Source organism: Lates calcarifer, linkage group LG12 (genome assembly GCF_001640805.2).
Source record: "Lates calcarifer isolate ASB-BC8 linkage group LG12, TLL_Latcal_v3, whole genome shotgun sequence".
In the NCBI taxonomy this organism is placed as follows: Eukaryota; Metazoa; Chordata; class Actinopteri; family Centropomidae; genus Lates; species Lates calcarifer.
Window position 1 is genome coordinate 19,428,046 of NC_066844.1, and position 15,957 is coordinate 19,444,002.

General features: G+C 39.6%; 2 protein-coding genes and 1 non-coding gene across 3 annotated transcripts; 1 reads left to right on the plus strand and 2 right to left on the minus strand.

Annotated features, from left to right (window-relative positions):
- Positions 1 to 25: 25 nt before the first annotated feature.
- LOC108889402 (matrix remodeling-associated protein 8) lies at positions 26 to 10,680 on the minus strand. The gene is made up of 12 exons (XM_018685828.2): positions 10,422 to 10,680; positions 9,624 to 9,650; positions 9,210 to 9,515; positions 8,100 to 8,201; positions 7,874 to 8,007; positions 7,567 to 7,746; positions 6,305 to 6,446; positions 2,570 to 2,728; positions 2,459 to 2,483; positions 2,285 to 2,370; positions 2,124 to 2,195; positions 26 to 2,036 (listed from the first exon to the last, which is right to left on the minus strand). The coding sequence occupies exons 1-12, from the start codon at positions 10,471 to 10,473 to the stop codon at positions 2,014 to 2,016; spliced, it is 1,308 nt and encodes a 435-aa protein (XP_018541344.1). The 5' UTR covers positions 10,474 to 10,680; the 3' UTR covers positions 26 to 2,013.
- Positions 10,681 to 11,468: 788 nt separating this feature from the next.
- trnae-uuc (transfer RNA glutamic acid (anticodon UUC)) lies at positions 11,469 to 11,540 on the minus strand. Its single transcript has one exon. It is a non-coding gene; the product is annotated as a tRNA-Glu (tRNA).
- A 671-nt stretch (positions 11,541 to 12,211) lies between these two features.
- psma5 (proteasome 20S subunit alpha 5) lies at positions 12,212 to 15,950 on the plus strand. Its single transcript, XM_018685829.2, has 10 exons — positions 12,212 to 12,330; positions 12,624 to 12,674; positions 13,196 to 13,262; positions 13,383 to 13,509; positions 14,345 to 14,412; positions 14,501 to 14,608; positions 14,754 to 14,812; positions 14,912 to 15,014; positions 15,255 to 15,341; positions 15,593 to 15,950. Exons 2-10 carry the CDS (start codon positions 12,646 to 12,648, stop codon positions 15,668 to 15,670), a joined length of 726 nt encoding a protein of 241 aa, XP_018541345.1. The 5' UTR covers positions 12,212 to 12,330; positions 12,624 to 12,645; the 3' UTR covers positions 15,671 to 15,950.
- Positions 15,951 to 15,957: the final 7 nt, after the last annotated feature.

Genomic DNA, 15,957 nt, shown 5'->3' on the forward strand with positions numbered 1-15,957 from the left:
CATTTACAGAAGAAAACACTAACAATTGAAGTTGTACAGCTTTAATATCAATGCTTTCAGTAGGTGCAGGCTCAACACAGAACATTCAAAAAAGGCAGGCATCAGTAAAGCTTCTCACCACGACCACGGCTGTAGCTGTGGACACTGAGGTCACGTTATTTTTTAATTAATTTATTTATTTGGGGATTTAAACAATCTGCAAAATCAATGTTAACAAAAAATGCAGTTAACTTAAGTTTGAGTCATACTATCGACCATGTGGAGTGAGTGTTAAAATTAACAAACAAACAAACAAGATAGCTGAATGGTTAAATGAATAAAGAATGTGGAAAAAAACACAAAATCAGAAAAATTTACTAACTTCTTGTGGCTTTAATTAAGTTAATAAGGTGTGGGGTTGTGTGTTAGTATTAGGACTTAGCATGACCTCAGCAGTTTTGAAATCCTGGCTACAGCCCTGATCACACCACACATGATCTCAGCTGCATAAAGCTGCTTTCTTCACTATGACAATGCTCTGATCCTGTGTTAATGACAATATATCCTTAAGATATTTTATTTTATGTTAAAATATTACTGTAGTAGCAGCACGGTACCACATAGGTAGTATAAACGAGCCAGATGACAATAAACTGCAGATTAGTTAAATGAAAAAAGCAGAAGCGACAACACGTTGTGAAGTGTTTTTGTTGTAGTTTGTACTGAAGTTCACACAGTCCTGCAAGTAGTAAAAACATTCAATTTTCCCTGAACGGACACTGTATTGTTAATATTTTATCGTGCATAGTTAATGCAGTGGTTCTACAGCTGGGAGGTTGTACATTAACAGTAGAGGAAATGAGGGGTAAAACTTAAATTGACAAACATCCTGACTTATAAAACACAGATGTATCAAATAGCATTAATGATTGCAACGATTGCAATGCAAACACATCAGTCACATCCACAACATGAAAAAGTTGATCCTGCTCTGTAATTTTTGAAAAAAAAAAAAAATCATAATTGTAATATTAATAATAATGGCTGCATTCCATTTAGCTGCATCAGTTTCAGCTACCTATTGTACATGCTGGCTCACTGTCACACTGTTGTGGTTTAGAGGGACAGCTGAATAAAACAGAGCCATTGCTAATATTATTAGTAAAATCTGTGCTTTTCTGAGTGTGAAAGTCAAAATGTCTGCTGCGAAAAAGGGCCATTACCAAACATTTCTCCTGTCCACATTCAGTCCAAAAGTAAATACATTTACTGTGTGATATTTAAAAACCCATTTGAATATAAAGATGCTAGGTATCCCGTCTAAGTGCGATAAGCAATTTTGGCTAAAAAATCAGCATCAAACATTTTTTTAATTAAAAAAAAACAAAACAGTCTGAGCATCACAAAACATTTTTACATACACTGCTTCATCGGTCAGTTAGTATACAGTTAGTCAAAGTCAGAGGAAGCAGAACTCACTGATATTAACACTTCAGTGGTGCTTCGGTCCAGTCAGTTAAGCCAAGATGGAATATGTGAGTAAAAAGAGAAGAACAAAGTTTAAAGTAAAACATCAGTAAGTGTTTTTTTTTAGTTTAAGCTGAAATAACTGATAATTCATATTCATTCAGTCATAACTGAGTCAACTTTATTCAACTAGCATAAACATTCCTCCTCCTTTTAACAGTCAAAGCTTGGCTTAAACTCCCCTCTGGGTGGTGCTATGATGCCATGGACAGTGGTCCCAGACCCAGTCTTTAGTTTGACAATGAAGTACAATAAAAGAAAACAAAATCTTTTTTGTATGTATGTCTCTAACACTGGCATTTTGAAAACATGAGTTGAAAACATGTTTTTTTAGGTGTTTTTTTTTTTTAACAGTTTTTTCTGCATTTCACAACAAAGCATTTTGGCAACACTGAGTTTCTCTCCGTGGCATCTCTCCTGCCAGGACAGAAGGCAGTGTGTTTCGTTTGGAGTGCAGCCTCTGGACCAGCCAGTGACTCCAGTTTCACTTTTTCTGACATTTTTTTTTCACTTTGAAAATTTCTGCATCTCTGCAAGAAGTAAAGACAAAGTGAAGTTAGGGTGGCTGCAAATGTGAGATAACTCGCGATAACTGACTTTTCATGTGCATGCTTTACCTTTGTCAAGATCAATGACTTTAGGCTGAGTGTTCATGTGGACCTTCTCTTTCAGCAGGTTGTTCTTGTAGTCTGAAAAATCACATGGGAAAAAGTCAGAGTACACACACACAGTCAAGATGCTAGAGTGTGTTTACGCTCCACTCTTTCCTCTAACTCACCAAATCTTCTCTCCTCCTCATTACTCATGTTGACTTCAGTCACGTCCATCTCAAACTCGTCCGAGCTGCTCTGACTTCTGCTGGACCTGTCTCAGCGACAAAGAGATATTTGGGTGTGTTTTTAAAAGTAAGACCGTGATAACGTGTGTGTCTTTGTGTGTTCACAGCACTCACCTCATGGATGACTGAGGATAAAACTCTGAAAACAACAAGAAAATCAGGTGAGACTCGATGAAATTAAATAGAAAATCACCTACTATCAGACTTAGGATTTGCTGTTCAGACCTTTGACTCTACGCCTGCGTGTGATGAGGATAATGATGAGGATGATGAACGCCAGGAGCAGGAAGGATGTGAGGACGTAGCCAAGCGGCAGGAGAAAGTGGTGCCTCTGGTCGGGCAGAATAACGTTGATGACTCGTGGTGATTCAGCCTTAGTGGTGTCTGAGTAGTGCAGAGATCACAACAGTCAGCATTTCATTTTGCCTATTCTTCAACTTTTGTCTCACAAACAGACCCATGTGTCATCTTGAGGTTTACAAATGGAATAAACAAGGCCTGACCTTACACTGAACAGATGTTACACACTACATGAGTAACACACAAAAACAATCCATTTATCATAGCTCTCACTTGCTGTTATCTCTTCACTCCCTGTCTGTGGCTTCACAGATTTAGAATACTTTTAACTTAAAAGTTTGAAACAACACATTCCTCAAACAAAGCTTTTTCTAAAGCCTCAGTATGAGCAGTTCTTGTCCATTTTCATCTGTTATATAGTGTGGACTGAGTTCTTTACCCAGCTTACCATTAAGTGTTGTTGTAGTTTTTACAGGTCAAATTCAGGTAAAATTCAAATACAACACACTGTTATAGATTAAACCAGTGGTTTCCAATCATTTTGATCTCTGATGTCAAAAAGTAGTGTGTAGCCACTGTCACATTTCAGACGTGACTTGTTAACAGCTCCACTAAATAGTATTATTTTTCCCTCTAAACTTCTGTCATGGTTCAAGCATTAGAAAAAAAAGCCCAAAACAGATTTGTGAATCAGAGCTTTGTTCTGTCTTATCTCCTCTCCCATTAATCATCTCACAACCACTCAGCAGTGAAAACAGTGATATCCTGCTTATACAGTGATGCCTCAGTATTAATCATCTAATGGTGTCATATGTAATAATATATCAGTCCGATATACCAAACCAGTACTTTTACTTTAATACTTTTAATACTACATTATGCTGCTAACACTTGTGCAGTTTTACTTAAGTAGAGTTTTTAATGCAGGTATTTTACTTTATTTCTATACATCTTCCACCACTGGACTTTGGTGACCTTCTGACTTTTCCAATTATCCTGTGAAATATCACAACAGCTTGCCCAGACATTCATGGGTACCTGGTGAGAAATGCCCATTACTATTTCTTCATTAAAGAAGACTGACTTTCATTTTATATCTTTCATACGTGCATTTTTGTTTTGGGCTAAAAAACTGTATGTTTAAACGTAATGTCTGCTAAATTTAATCCCGTCTTTGTTTCCAGGGGAATTCAGTGGTTTGTGTTTAATGTGTGTTTGCAGTGGCAGACAACATCTAATGCTGGGAGACTTAACATGTGCTTGTTGGCAGAGATTTCTCTCCAAATCCCAAGGAAAATCGTTTTCAGTCTGTGCATCTGGCCATGTGTGTGTGTGCGTATTTGTTGGTGCACAAATGCTACGTAAGCTTTAACACCTTGCAAATTATTTTATGTTGCCTTTTTTCTATGCGATGACATTTCCTGGCTGTTAAAAAAAAAAAAAAATGCTGAACACATTTCCAGGACAGTGTGAAATAATTAGCCGGTCGGGTTTAGGTGATGTGTGCAGTTCTGCTGAGTGTTGAGAGGCAGAGGAGGGAGGAGAGAGCCTGGTTTCATTTTGCTTCATTAAAAAAAAATGCAAGGCAAGAAGCAGCTGTGGACCTCAGACTCAACATATTTGAGCCAAAATGAGATCCAGACAGAAAGTCATGCTGTGATTTACTTTTCCTGGCAGTAAAACACAGAGAAGTGAGGAGAGGAAGAGGAGTGAAGGAAGGACAGAGCAGGGGTGGAACAGGGGAGAAGAGCCAAGGGAAAGGAAGGGGACGGTGAGATGTTTCTCCAGAGGCCTGCCTTGCAAAAATGAGGCTAGCAAAGGCTTCGCCCGGCGGTCCTGACAGCACAAACTTCCAGTGCACATACATCTGCTTGTCTGCAGTGTACGTGAAAACAACGTGTTCGTTAACATCACGAATCCTCTGATCCTTCTATTTACTTTCAAGCCATTTTCTCCTGACTTGTGCCCTGATGGGAACATATGTACTTGTGTTTAGACTGGCTGCCCAGTCCTCCCCCCTCTTCCCAAACTACACAGAGAAATAACTCTGATAGAGGGAGGGAAGGAGGGAGGGGTGACCTACATCTCTCCTTCCCTATTTCATCAACAGACTCATTCGCCCCTCTCCTTCTCGCTCCCTTTGTGTATCTCTTTCTCGCTCAAAAAACTCATCCTTCTGTGTTTCTCTACATCGATCTCTCAGTTTGTCTTTCCTTCTGTGTGGCCAGCTGCCATGCATGATGAAGCATGCTTTCCTTTTGTTGTGCATAAACTACTGAGAAGACTTCTCTTTATTTATAAGGAAAGGCACAAGAAATGTAAGGAAAAGCACTTGGAAAAAGGAAACAGAGTGGACGGTGATGAAAATAAACAAACCGAGCATGTGGGATCCTCAAAGGGTGAAAAACAGAAAGGAGGCAGGACAGAGGGAAAGAAAGAGAGAAGAGAGGAGGAGAAGAAAGAGTGAAAAACTCCTCCAGGATGTCAGGAGCGGGCAAAGTCAACAAGGCAGCAGACAGTCAGAGAGGGCAACACAAGTGCAGATAAAAGACATAACACTGCAGTGGGCTATGATAATGTCTAAGAGAAAATTAGTTTCTAACTGTTGCATTTCCCATGGTGCAATCTACTGTATTATTGCAGCCCGGCAAGTGAAGGATTAATTGTGTGGGCAGAGCTGGACTTCAGTCCAAAGACTGTATCCGAGAGATTCCACTGAAATGAGATCGGTCCTTTTGGCATACGCACACACACACACACACACAGATGGGCTCGGCCACAGGCATTTCTCATTTCTAAAGCTCTCTCAATGATTTTCCCACATTGATACATCTGCCATTATCGGCTTTGCTTCAGTTACCTACTGGAAACGCAGACACATGCACCAGAAACTCTCTCATTCTCTAAGAATTCGAGGTAGGCAGCTGGCACGCCAAAATTAACATACCAGTCCTCTCCCCTGTCTGCCCCTCTCTCGTCTTCTCTCTTTTCTTTTCTTATATGCACACAGATTTTGTGTGGAGAAAAGTGTGGAGAAATGTGAACTAAACAAGTGAGAGAGGAGAAACTGAAAAGAGCAGAAAGTCAAAAAGTCAGAACCTACACACACACAAGGAAAAGAAGCAATAAAAACAAAAGTGTGTTGCGATGTGCCAGAATGATGAAATAGTGGAGAAGTTTTGGTCGAATAGAAGGTGAAAATCGATGAGGGTGAGGTTTGGGGGACTGGGTTGAGAGGGAGTGTGTGTGGTTTCAGGGGTCTGGCACCAGACAAGCTGACGGTGCAAGAAAAAATCCTCTCATGAAACAAACAGAGAACTTCAGAAATAAGAGTTTTTTTCTTCCCTGCTCCTCTCATCTCCTCTCTCTCTTCTGTTACTTTGCTCTTTGGAGAGTTTGAGGCCGAGACCAAACACAGCAAGGATGAATGAGGACAAAATGAAAAGCTACAGAGGGGAAGAGTGAAGGAAAGAACAGATGTGTGTTTTTTTCTCCTAATTGTATACATGATCATTCAAATCCTCTGAGTTATAAAACATCCTCTCTGCTAAAGCACTTGCATTGACCTATAACTGGAGCAGGAAGAGAGCTTGTGTATATGTAGTATTTGTATATTTGTTTGTGTGTGTGTGTGTGTGTGTGTGTGTGTGTGTGTGTTACCTTTGTCCTCACTGGGCAGTGCTTTGGCTGCCTGGGTGGTCTGAATCACTGGTGGCTCCACTGTGACCTGGAACTCTCTTCTCTCATGTAGACCACAGTAGTGATGGTGGAGGTGGCAGGAATACATCCCCTCATCTGTGGACTGTGAGTTGAATGCACACACACACACGCGCACACACACACACACACACACACATTATATTGTATATAATGTAATGTAGGTATGCTGCAGATGAATCTTGGTCAAATCCAAATGTAAAGAGACTGAGCATTCAATAACAAAATAAGACTGATTTTTAACATGAATATTAACCTTAAGGAGCAACTAAATCCAAATTATTATTTAAGTTTTTTGCCAATATTAAAAAAAAACAGACTATTTTTGATGGTTAGTCTTGTGATAAATGTGGACATAAAGGATGTACAACAATGACTAATTTTATCTTCTGAGCACCATAAATTTCTGTAAAATAAATCCAGTAATGTTAGCTATGCTTAGTCACACTGCTAACATGGCTAAAAATGACCACAAAAGACAAGTGGTAGTTTTATCCACTGATAAATATATGCTCATATTCAATGTAACTTAACTCATAACTCATAACAGCAGCCTGAAAACATGCTACACAGTTGAAAAAAGATATTGTGTTATGTCAGAGCTAATGAATTCTACCTTTAAATTTTCAAACATAAAATTAGAACAAAATTGGTCTGACTTCCAGCTGAGTGTTGCCTGTTGCTGACTGGAAAACTGGCCCCATTCCACAGTGTGGCTGTTAAACCCCGCGGCCTCCCGAGCCAGTATTTAACCTAACTGTTCTGATTTATGAGCTGTATCAAAAAACACTAGGACCCCTGAGATTCCCTCAAGTATGACTGTAAACTTTTCTCTGCTTTGTATTACAGCAAAGGGACTGGTCGGAAGTCCTTTCAGGCAGGTCTTGCATTGTTTGTTATGGTGCTGTTTTGATTAAATTGATGTGATTGCTCAACTTAACTGCGGCTGCCAACCTCATTTCCCAAAAGAGCAATAATGTTTTACTTGACAAGGGCTACATCACAAATGAAAGTTCCATGTGTTCTGGAAACACTGTATACATGTTCAACACACTCTCTCTAAACATTGCATCCAAAGTGCATGGGCACTCAGATTTAGAGCTTAGGGAAGTGTACCCCTTACTATAGAAGTATATTTAACCACGTGTACTAAAACTACCAGGCTCCTGTAGTGTTTTCTGTGAAGTTCCTCTCCTTTCACACACCTGCAGATCAGATATGGTGAGTGAGAAGTCTCCTTCTGAAAAGGCCTGATTGCTGATGTTCATCTTCCTCCGGAGGAACAGCGGTCCATAGCTACGCTGCTCCCCTGAGGCGTACAGGTCCACCAGCCGGTCAGCTCGGTCATGGCGGACTCCTGGGGACTGACGGTCCCAGTGGACCACCTGGAAACCACCAGTGGAAGGTAGGAGTTACATATTTTCAGTCAACATCATGTAATCCCTCTAAATTAAAAGTAAATCTAGGCTGAGAGTGATTGTCTGAGGAAACAAGCTGATGTAGTGCACACACCTGCTGGTCCTCCTCCTCGTTGCTCCAGTCTGTCCACACGTTTCGTCTGTTGATGCACGGCAGCACCACGGTGCTCCCAAGAAGCACCACGTAGACCGCCTTTTGTCCATCCCAGAAGCGCTGCTCTTTGCGACCTTTATAGTAAGAGTGCAAAAAGTCAAACTGAGTGAGCTTCAGAGTTCCTGTGTGTGGTAGAAGCTGACAGTTGGTACAGTGCGATACATACGCGATTTAGTGATGTTGAGCTGCACTCTGATCGTCTCATACAGGTGGCAATAGAGATGGTGGAGGTTACACGAGTACAGACCTCTGTCATTCATCGTCACATCTATCATCACATACAGAAAAACAAAAATGTTGAGTAACATCATTTGTGTCTACGCGTTAAACACAAGCGGTTTTGTGTGTTGTTAGCAGAAACTCTGAGCTTTTGAAGTGGTTAGATGATGCTTGACAGTGGACATTATTTCACCATCAGTTTATTTGTTATAAAATTGCATGAATGCAGTTGAGGGCTGGAGGACTGTTTGTGATTGGTGTGTTCATGTGTTTATGATGCTCTGACAGCTATGTCGTAATTTCAGTTTTTCATCTTAGCTGCTGGAGAGAATCATGGCAGGAAAACAACAAACAAATAATATCTGATTCTGCAAAAAGAATCATCTCAGTTTGTTTTGGTTTTTTTTGAGTCAGCTCCTAAATGCTGATTGTTGGGATTTCCCCACAAGCACTTGAATGCACCAGCAGGGAAGAGTTTTCTAAACAGCAGGGTTTCTCATATGTTTTATGAAGGAGGTGATAAATCTCTCCTGGAAGAAAAAGCATCTCTGCTAACATCATTAAAAATATACATATTAACCTTTAGGGGACAACGGCAAAGACACTACTGAACACATCAGATCTCTCAGGTTAAATGAGACTGTCATCGAACTGATGATTAACTGTCATGAGACAAGATGTGTCAGAATTTTGGTTGGCTAGAAACAATTCCTAGAGGGGGAAACCCTGTCCTTGTTTTCAACTGTATTTCTGTGGCGGAAATGTGACTTTTAAATGAATAAAGTTAATTTTATACTCACTGGTGGATTTTCTTTCTCATGCTAATTTGACTTTCATGCTGGTATGTACTGAATTTAATTTCTATGTGTAGGGTAAAAAACCAAAAATCCGAAATCTTAATGTATGATTTGAAAAGTGTAAGAACTTTTCTCCTGTAAGAGAGATTATTTATGAGAATCAAAGCAAAGCCATGGTGAAACAGGAAAACAAAGTCATGCTTAGCAGCCAAGTTATACCACAGCTACAGGCGTGAAAGTCAAAATGAGTCAGTGTTGACCTTTGATGACCAGGGAGAAGTTTCCATCCCTGAAGGCTGTTGGGGTGATGCCCACCCTGCCCAGGTTGTAGGAGTTGTAGATCCTCTGGTCTCCTGCAGAGAACATGTCCACCACCCTCTCCATGGCGTAGTCCGGGTGGGCCCGGAACAGGTCCCAGTGGACCACCCTCTGTCTGTCCCTCACCCTGTCCCTGGTCCACACCATGCGGCCGCTCACACACTGCAGCACCACCCTCGACCCAGCCGGGGCGCTCACGTTGTAGCCAGCCACCACCACACTGCTACTGCTGTCAGACTGACCCAACACTGAGGGACAGAGAGGGGGTGTAGAGTGTTCACATTGAGATGTCAAGCTTTTACTAAATCCTTGAGGAGAAATGCATAGAAATAAATCACATAGACAGAGCAACATACCTGCAGTGAAGAGGCAGGCCACAGGGACTGAAATAGAAACAGCAGAAAAAGTGAGCAGGATAATCACTTGAACAGATCCTGTCAGGCAGCCACTGCATGTTGTTTGTTGTGTTGAAAACTAAGTTGGAGGGAAAGAGACTCTAAATTCAGAAAACACTGCTACTGAAGTTGCTTTAATTAATAAAAATGATTCAAGATCAATTTAGCAGCAAATGAGATCAACAACAGACAATTTACTACAACTATTAAAAACTATGAATATGTGTAATTGGAAACAATAGTGGAAAGTATAGTCTCTGACTAATATTCATAACATGCAGCAAAGTAAATGACTTTCTTACACTGTCCTGATATTTTAGACACTGACTCAGAAAAGCTCATCTGACAGGAATGTGTCTGTGTGTGAATGTGAAGCTGCGGTGGACACATGAAAAGTATTGAGTCTGGTTTTAATATCAGCCTCAGGATCCTCAAATAAATATTATCTGCCTCCTCATATCAGCACATTAACACACTGAAGTGTTCTCTAAATCTTCAAATCAGCTGAACACCTCCAAAGTCTTCATATATTAAGATTAACCATCAGAAAAGGGTAAAAATGGAAAATACTAAATAACCACAGAAAATACTTTTTAGGTTATCCAAGTGCTGATGCAGATATTATGGCTTATTATTATACTAAAAGCCATAATATCTGCATGTATAAAGTTAAGTTATGTGTGCATACTCTGCATAAACTGTACGCACCTGTAACAGAAGTAAAACAATGCAGCAGCAACCAAACTCCAGCCTACTTACTGTGGATCAAGAGGAACGCTTGAAAAATTATGTTCTCCCTCTCGCTCTTCATGTTGATAATTTTAACAGTAACGGAGACTTGTCAAGGCTGAGCACCCGGCAGACGGTCCTGAGAGTAAGAAAATACGTGTTGTTTATCCATCCACCAACAGCAGCGGGACTTGTTTTGTTCAGATTTCAGAGTCTGAGGAAGGGACATCAACACGGAACCAAAACAGGACCGAGACGAGCTGATCCCACCCGGGAAATGAAACCCGACACGCACCGCACATACCCTCCTCTCACTAAACCCGCAACTTTACTTTTTACTGTTCAACATTTCCAGAGACAGATTTGTGAAGACAGGCTTAACATTTTGATAAAAGGGTAAATTTCTTTCTCCTTTGTTCTTTTGTTTCTGTCTTATTTAATTAAGGCCCTTGGACTAAATTTATCAAACAAATGAAAGTTTTCGTTTTAACTGAACTACATAGATTTGATGAATTGAATTATACATAGTGACAGGCTGGTGATTACTTGACAGCAGTGGAGGCATATTATACTGGCCTGTGTTCTTGTATGTATTTATATTTCACTTTTTAAGTAGCTCAAGTTTTGAATGCAGGCTTTAAAAAAAAAAATAAAAAAATCTAAATACTCTTTCCACCACTGCTTGATCTCTGCATGTCAGATCAATATAGAAGGAATAGACAATACCTATCATTCATGTGGCCGTAATAATCACCATAATTAGTTTTAGAAATAATTTATCATCTCCACATGTAAAATTTATAGACATATACCATTTTAAAGAGCACTTTGCATTATCTTATTTATCCAGTAAAGACATATCCTCAGATTTCCCCGGCTCCCAATGATGTGTCGTCTTCTTCAGCTCAGTGGTGACACTCAGTGGTCGACTCACTGCTATGACACCCAGTCTCACACATTACCAAACCCCTCTCACATCAGAATGCATGGTTTATTCTGGTGTAAATTATTATTGTCCTATTATGAGGGTGATGGAGTGGAAACATTATCGCACTGCTGTTTTAGCTCAAAAGCTCATTCCCATACCGGGAGTCGAACCCGGGCCGCCTGGGTGAAAACCAGGAATCCTAACCGCTAGACCATATGGGACTGGTGAATAATATCCTGGACAACCTGCTGGTAGAAATCTGGCTTTATTAAAGGCCAACCAGGTAAAGATGTCTACTCTCACTAAATTATTGGACCATATATGTTCTTCATAATATAATAATTAATGGTTGTTTTGTTTTTTTTTTAAGCTACAATTTACTGACAATATTTATATTGTAATAACGGCTATATCAATATGAAATCGGTTATTACCTAAAAAAAAACCCTCTATGTTCTATAACAGTTAGTATCATATTTTATTTTTTTTCCCTTTGTGATTATTTTAATCTGCCCTCCTTGATAGGGATCTACTCTGGATCTAAACTAAATCACATTAAGTGGCAGCTCAAATGACAAAACAGAATCATTTATTGTAAACCGCATCTTCTTTAACCTAAAATATTTCCCTATATATATATATATATATATATATAGTATATTAAATTTCCATCTTTAAATATATAGTAGAGTAAAACGTCTTCCTTTGAAGACTTCTTCTTAATAATTGGTCGTATTATGTTAAAATGCTAATCACAAATATGCGAAATATTTTTACCACATAGCCATATTAAGTTATGTTATAGAAGTATAACTGGTTGATAACTGATGTTTGAAATTGAGTAATTCTGTAGTGATACCATGGGAGTTGACCGTCCATACTGCTGGCCAGGGACATCTCTGCACACGCGGAACCTTTCTTTCAATTTGTTGTCAACTGACGTCTTTGGATGTTACTCCTCTGACGCTTCCCCTGAAACAAGCGAACTCATTCAAGGGTTTGTAGTTGAAGGTAAATCAGTCTTACAAATGCAATTATTTAGAAGAACGCTGCTGAATTGTCAATTTATATTCTCTTAAAAGTAGCTTTGATAACGTAATATTGATGTTGGAATTATATTAGCCGTTTTTGTGCGACTGTTTTAGCCTAGCCCCAGTTAGCTAGCACGCTTGCTCGGTATGGCAGCTAACTCTAGCTAGCTAACAACCCGGTGCCACGGTGAACTTAAAAACAAATAGTTGCCCCTTTTATAATCACTTCATTTTAATGTTATGGCTTACGTGCTTCATCTGCTCTCTTTGCAGGTCCTGTGTTAAACGTTAAAAGATGTTTTTGACAAGATCGGAATATGACAGGTAGGTGCAACTCAAACTGCTTTGTCATTTGTTGAACGCCTCTCAGTGAGAATGAGCAAACCCAGGAAAGCGCACTTATGTTAAAAAGTTGTCTGTGAGGCAGTTTTCTGTATTTTGACTGCTCAAAGAAATCTGCAAGTGCTTTTGATAGCAACCCATGTTGTAAATTTGTTGCTGTTTGTTGCAGATAGTTAGCTAGCAGCAAGTCGCTTTTCAACAAGTTAGTTTGCTTTCACTTTCGGTATTGCTGTTTTTTTTTTCTTTTATTTTAACCTTTATTTAACCAGATATCCAAAGTGACATTAAAAGTGTTTTGTATTGCTCCAGACAAGACAGCTAGTACAAACACTGCTCTCAATATGTGTTGGTTTTTCTTTAGTAATGACTCAATAAACATCCAGAAATACATATAAACTCAACACGGTGCCAGATACTTTTATTCATGGGCAGAACACATTATTTTCCAATGTTGGGTTGATAACTGTAATTAATAATTATCATTATTCATGTCTGTTTTGCAGAGGTGTGAACACTTTCTCTCCTGAAGGAAGATTGTTCCAGGTTGAATATGCCATCGAGGCTATCAAAGTGAGTATAATATACTGACTAATATGACTGTCCACCCCTGTATGATATTGTATACTGAAATTTGGACATGGTCCCGTCTGAAGCTTATACATTGTCTTTGGTCTGGCTTTGCTTTCCCAGTTGGGCTCCACAGCCATTGGTATCCAGACATCAGAGGGGGTGTGTCTGGCTGTGGAGAAGAGGATCACCTCTCCCCTAATGGAGCCCAACAGCATTGAGAAGATCGTGGAGATTGACAGTCACATTGGTATGTAAAAACAAACAAATAAAACAGAACTAAACAAAAAAATCTGGATCCAGCCTGAAAATTATTGATTGAAGACATACTGTATACTATCTTGAGAAAATAATATGCTGGTGTCTTTATTGTAAATCAGTAAACAAACTGATCATCAGATTAACATTATTTGTAGTCTGGAAAAACAAATTGGGCTTCAACTCTTAGCTGTGAAATGCAAACATTTTACACTCACCAAAAGAATAGGCCAGAATCTGCCTAAAATGCTGAAAGAAAAAAAAACACATAAGCATACTTAAAAGATGGAGGAAAAAAACAAAGAAATATTACTTTAAAAGCATTGATAAACTCATGCTAACAATAACATGACAACTGATCCAAGTGAAAGTATTGCCAAGTATTAATGTTTAGAATTCCCCTCTGTGATAAAAGGAGAAACACTGTAGTCAAATTGATTTTTAATTCAAGTGGACATTTACTGACTTTTCTCTTTCCACTGACCAAAAGTCTTAAGTGCGTACATTCTGGACAGACCTGAGGAGACTTTTACAATGGTTGAGCCTTCTCATATCAAATGCAGGCATGGCTTTCTCTTTAGCAGCATTGCAAAGAAAATCTCACCTTTTGATTGATTTAATAAGATACTGTGACAGTCATATCCCTTATAATGTCTGTTAGCAGTTGCAGTGATTAAACCCACATTTCTTACATATTTATGTCCCTTTAGTTGATGTGGTATGACATTACATTTCTCCCAGTTCGACAGGGCTGATTGCTGCATTAGGCTACAGCATCTGAAGGTAATGTGGTTTCTTCCTGTTCTGTCTTTCTTTCCACTTCTAAGGTTGCGCCATGAGTGGCTTGATAGCTGATGCTAAGACTCTAATTGACAAAGCAAGAGTGGAAACACAGGTATGAACGTTTAGCACACTGTAGTATAAGCAGTTCACTGACCTTGTGTTTAACCTGAAGTTAACCTGTATATATTTTCCCTCCACAGAACCACTGGTTCACTTACAATGAGACAATGACAGTGGAGAGTGTGACTCAGGCTGTGTCCAACTTGGCGCTGCAGTTTGGAGAGGAGGACGCTGATCCCGGTGCCATGGTCAGTCAGTTGGCTGATCTCTGTGTTGAAATACTTGAAATATTAATTTTCAAAGGCATACAGTTTGATGGTGTTTGAGTAAAGTAGCCTAATCCATATTCTCTTCTCTTCTCTGCTCTGTTCATCTGTGCTGACACCCGCACAGAGTCGACCATTTGGTGTAGCACTTCTGTTTGGGGGAGTTGATGAAAAAGGACCCCAGCTGTATGTAACAATTACAATTTCTGCACTGTAAATACTTAAAACATTTAACTTTTAAGTCAGACCACAGAGAGACTCAGATTTTATGTTTTCTAAATGCAGATACCACATGGACCCATCAGGAACCTTTGTGCAGTGTGATGCTAGGGCCATTGGCTCAGCTTCTGAGGGAGCACAGAGTTCTCTGCAAGAGGTCTACCACAAGGTATCCAGTGCACATTTATATTCAAACAGAAAATTAACTATGCTGTTAAATTGTTACATTTATAAGCTGCTATCTTGCATCTGAGTTGGTAAATTATTGTCTTTCAAAGATGATGTGGAATGAAAATGTTGTAGACAATCTTTTCTCAACCCATATAGGCACAAGACATCGAAATATAAATGTAAATCACCAAGTTGAAGAGTTGTGTCTTTTCGGTTTGTCTCTCTCTCTCCCTGACAGTCCATGACATTAAAAGATGCCATCAAGTCATCTCTCACCATTCTGAAGCAGGTGATGGAGGAGAAGCTCAATGCCACCAATATTGAGGTTTGTCTCTCATTTCTCACAGTTTCTGAATATTTGTTTTTAGTAGATCTTTCAAGACATTTGAGAGGTTGGTTTTGTCCATGAAAATTTCCAGTGCAACCCACATCAGCAGGGTTAGTTGGACTTTTGTTTAAAAAAAAAAAAAAAAAAAAAAAAAACTTGGCCACAGCAGTTTTAAGTTTGCACAAAACTGCCAGAGTTTAAATCCCTGGGTTTCATACAGACTTTCTTAATCTGTGTCTCCACTGTAGCTGGCAACGGTAGAGCCCGGGAAGACCTTCCACATGTATTCCAAAGAGGAGCTGGAAGATGTAATCAAGGACATCTAGAGCAGAAAAGACTGTAAAGTCTTGGTTTGAGTTCTGGACAGTAGAGGAGAAGGACGTGGAACTATACCTGGGCCGATTGTCACAACAGAACCACAACTTTCCATCAGCACATTTTCCTCCTTGCTGCATTCAGAATTTCTTGGATAGCATAAGAGGGTTATCTTTGTAATGTGCTAATTTACTCCTTTTCTCTCACTGTCTGTACAGAACTGTACAGAAGTCTGGCCAGCACTTGCAGCTGAGTGGCACACAATGTAGGGGTGGGATGGGGGGGGGGGGGGGGGGGT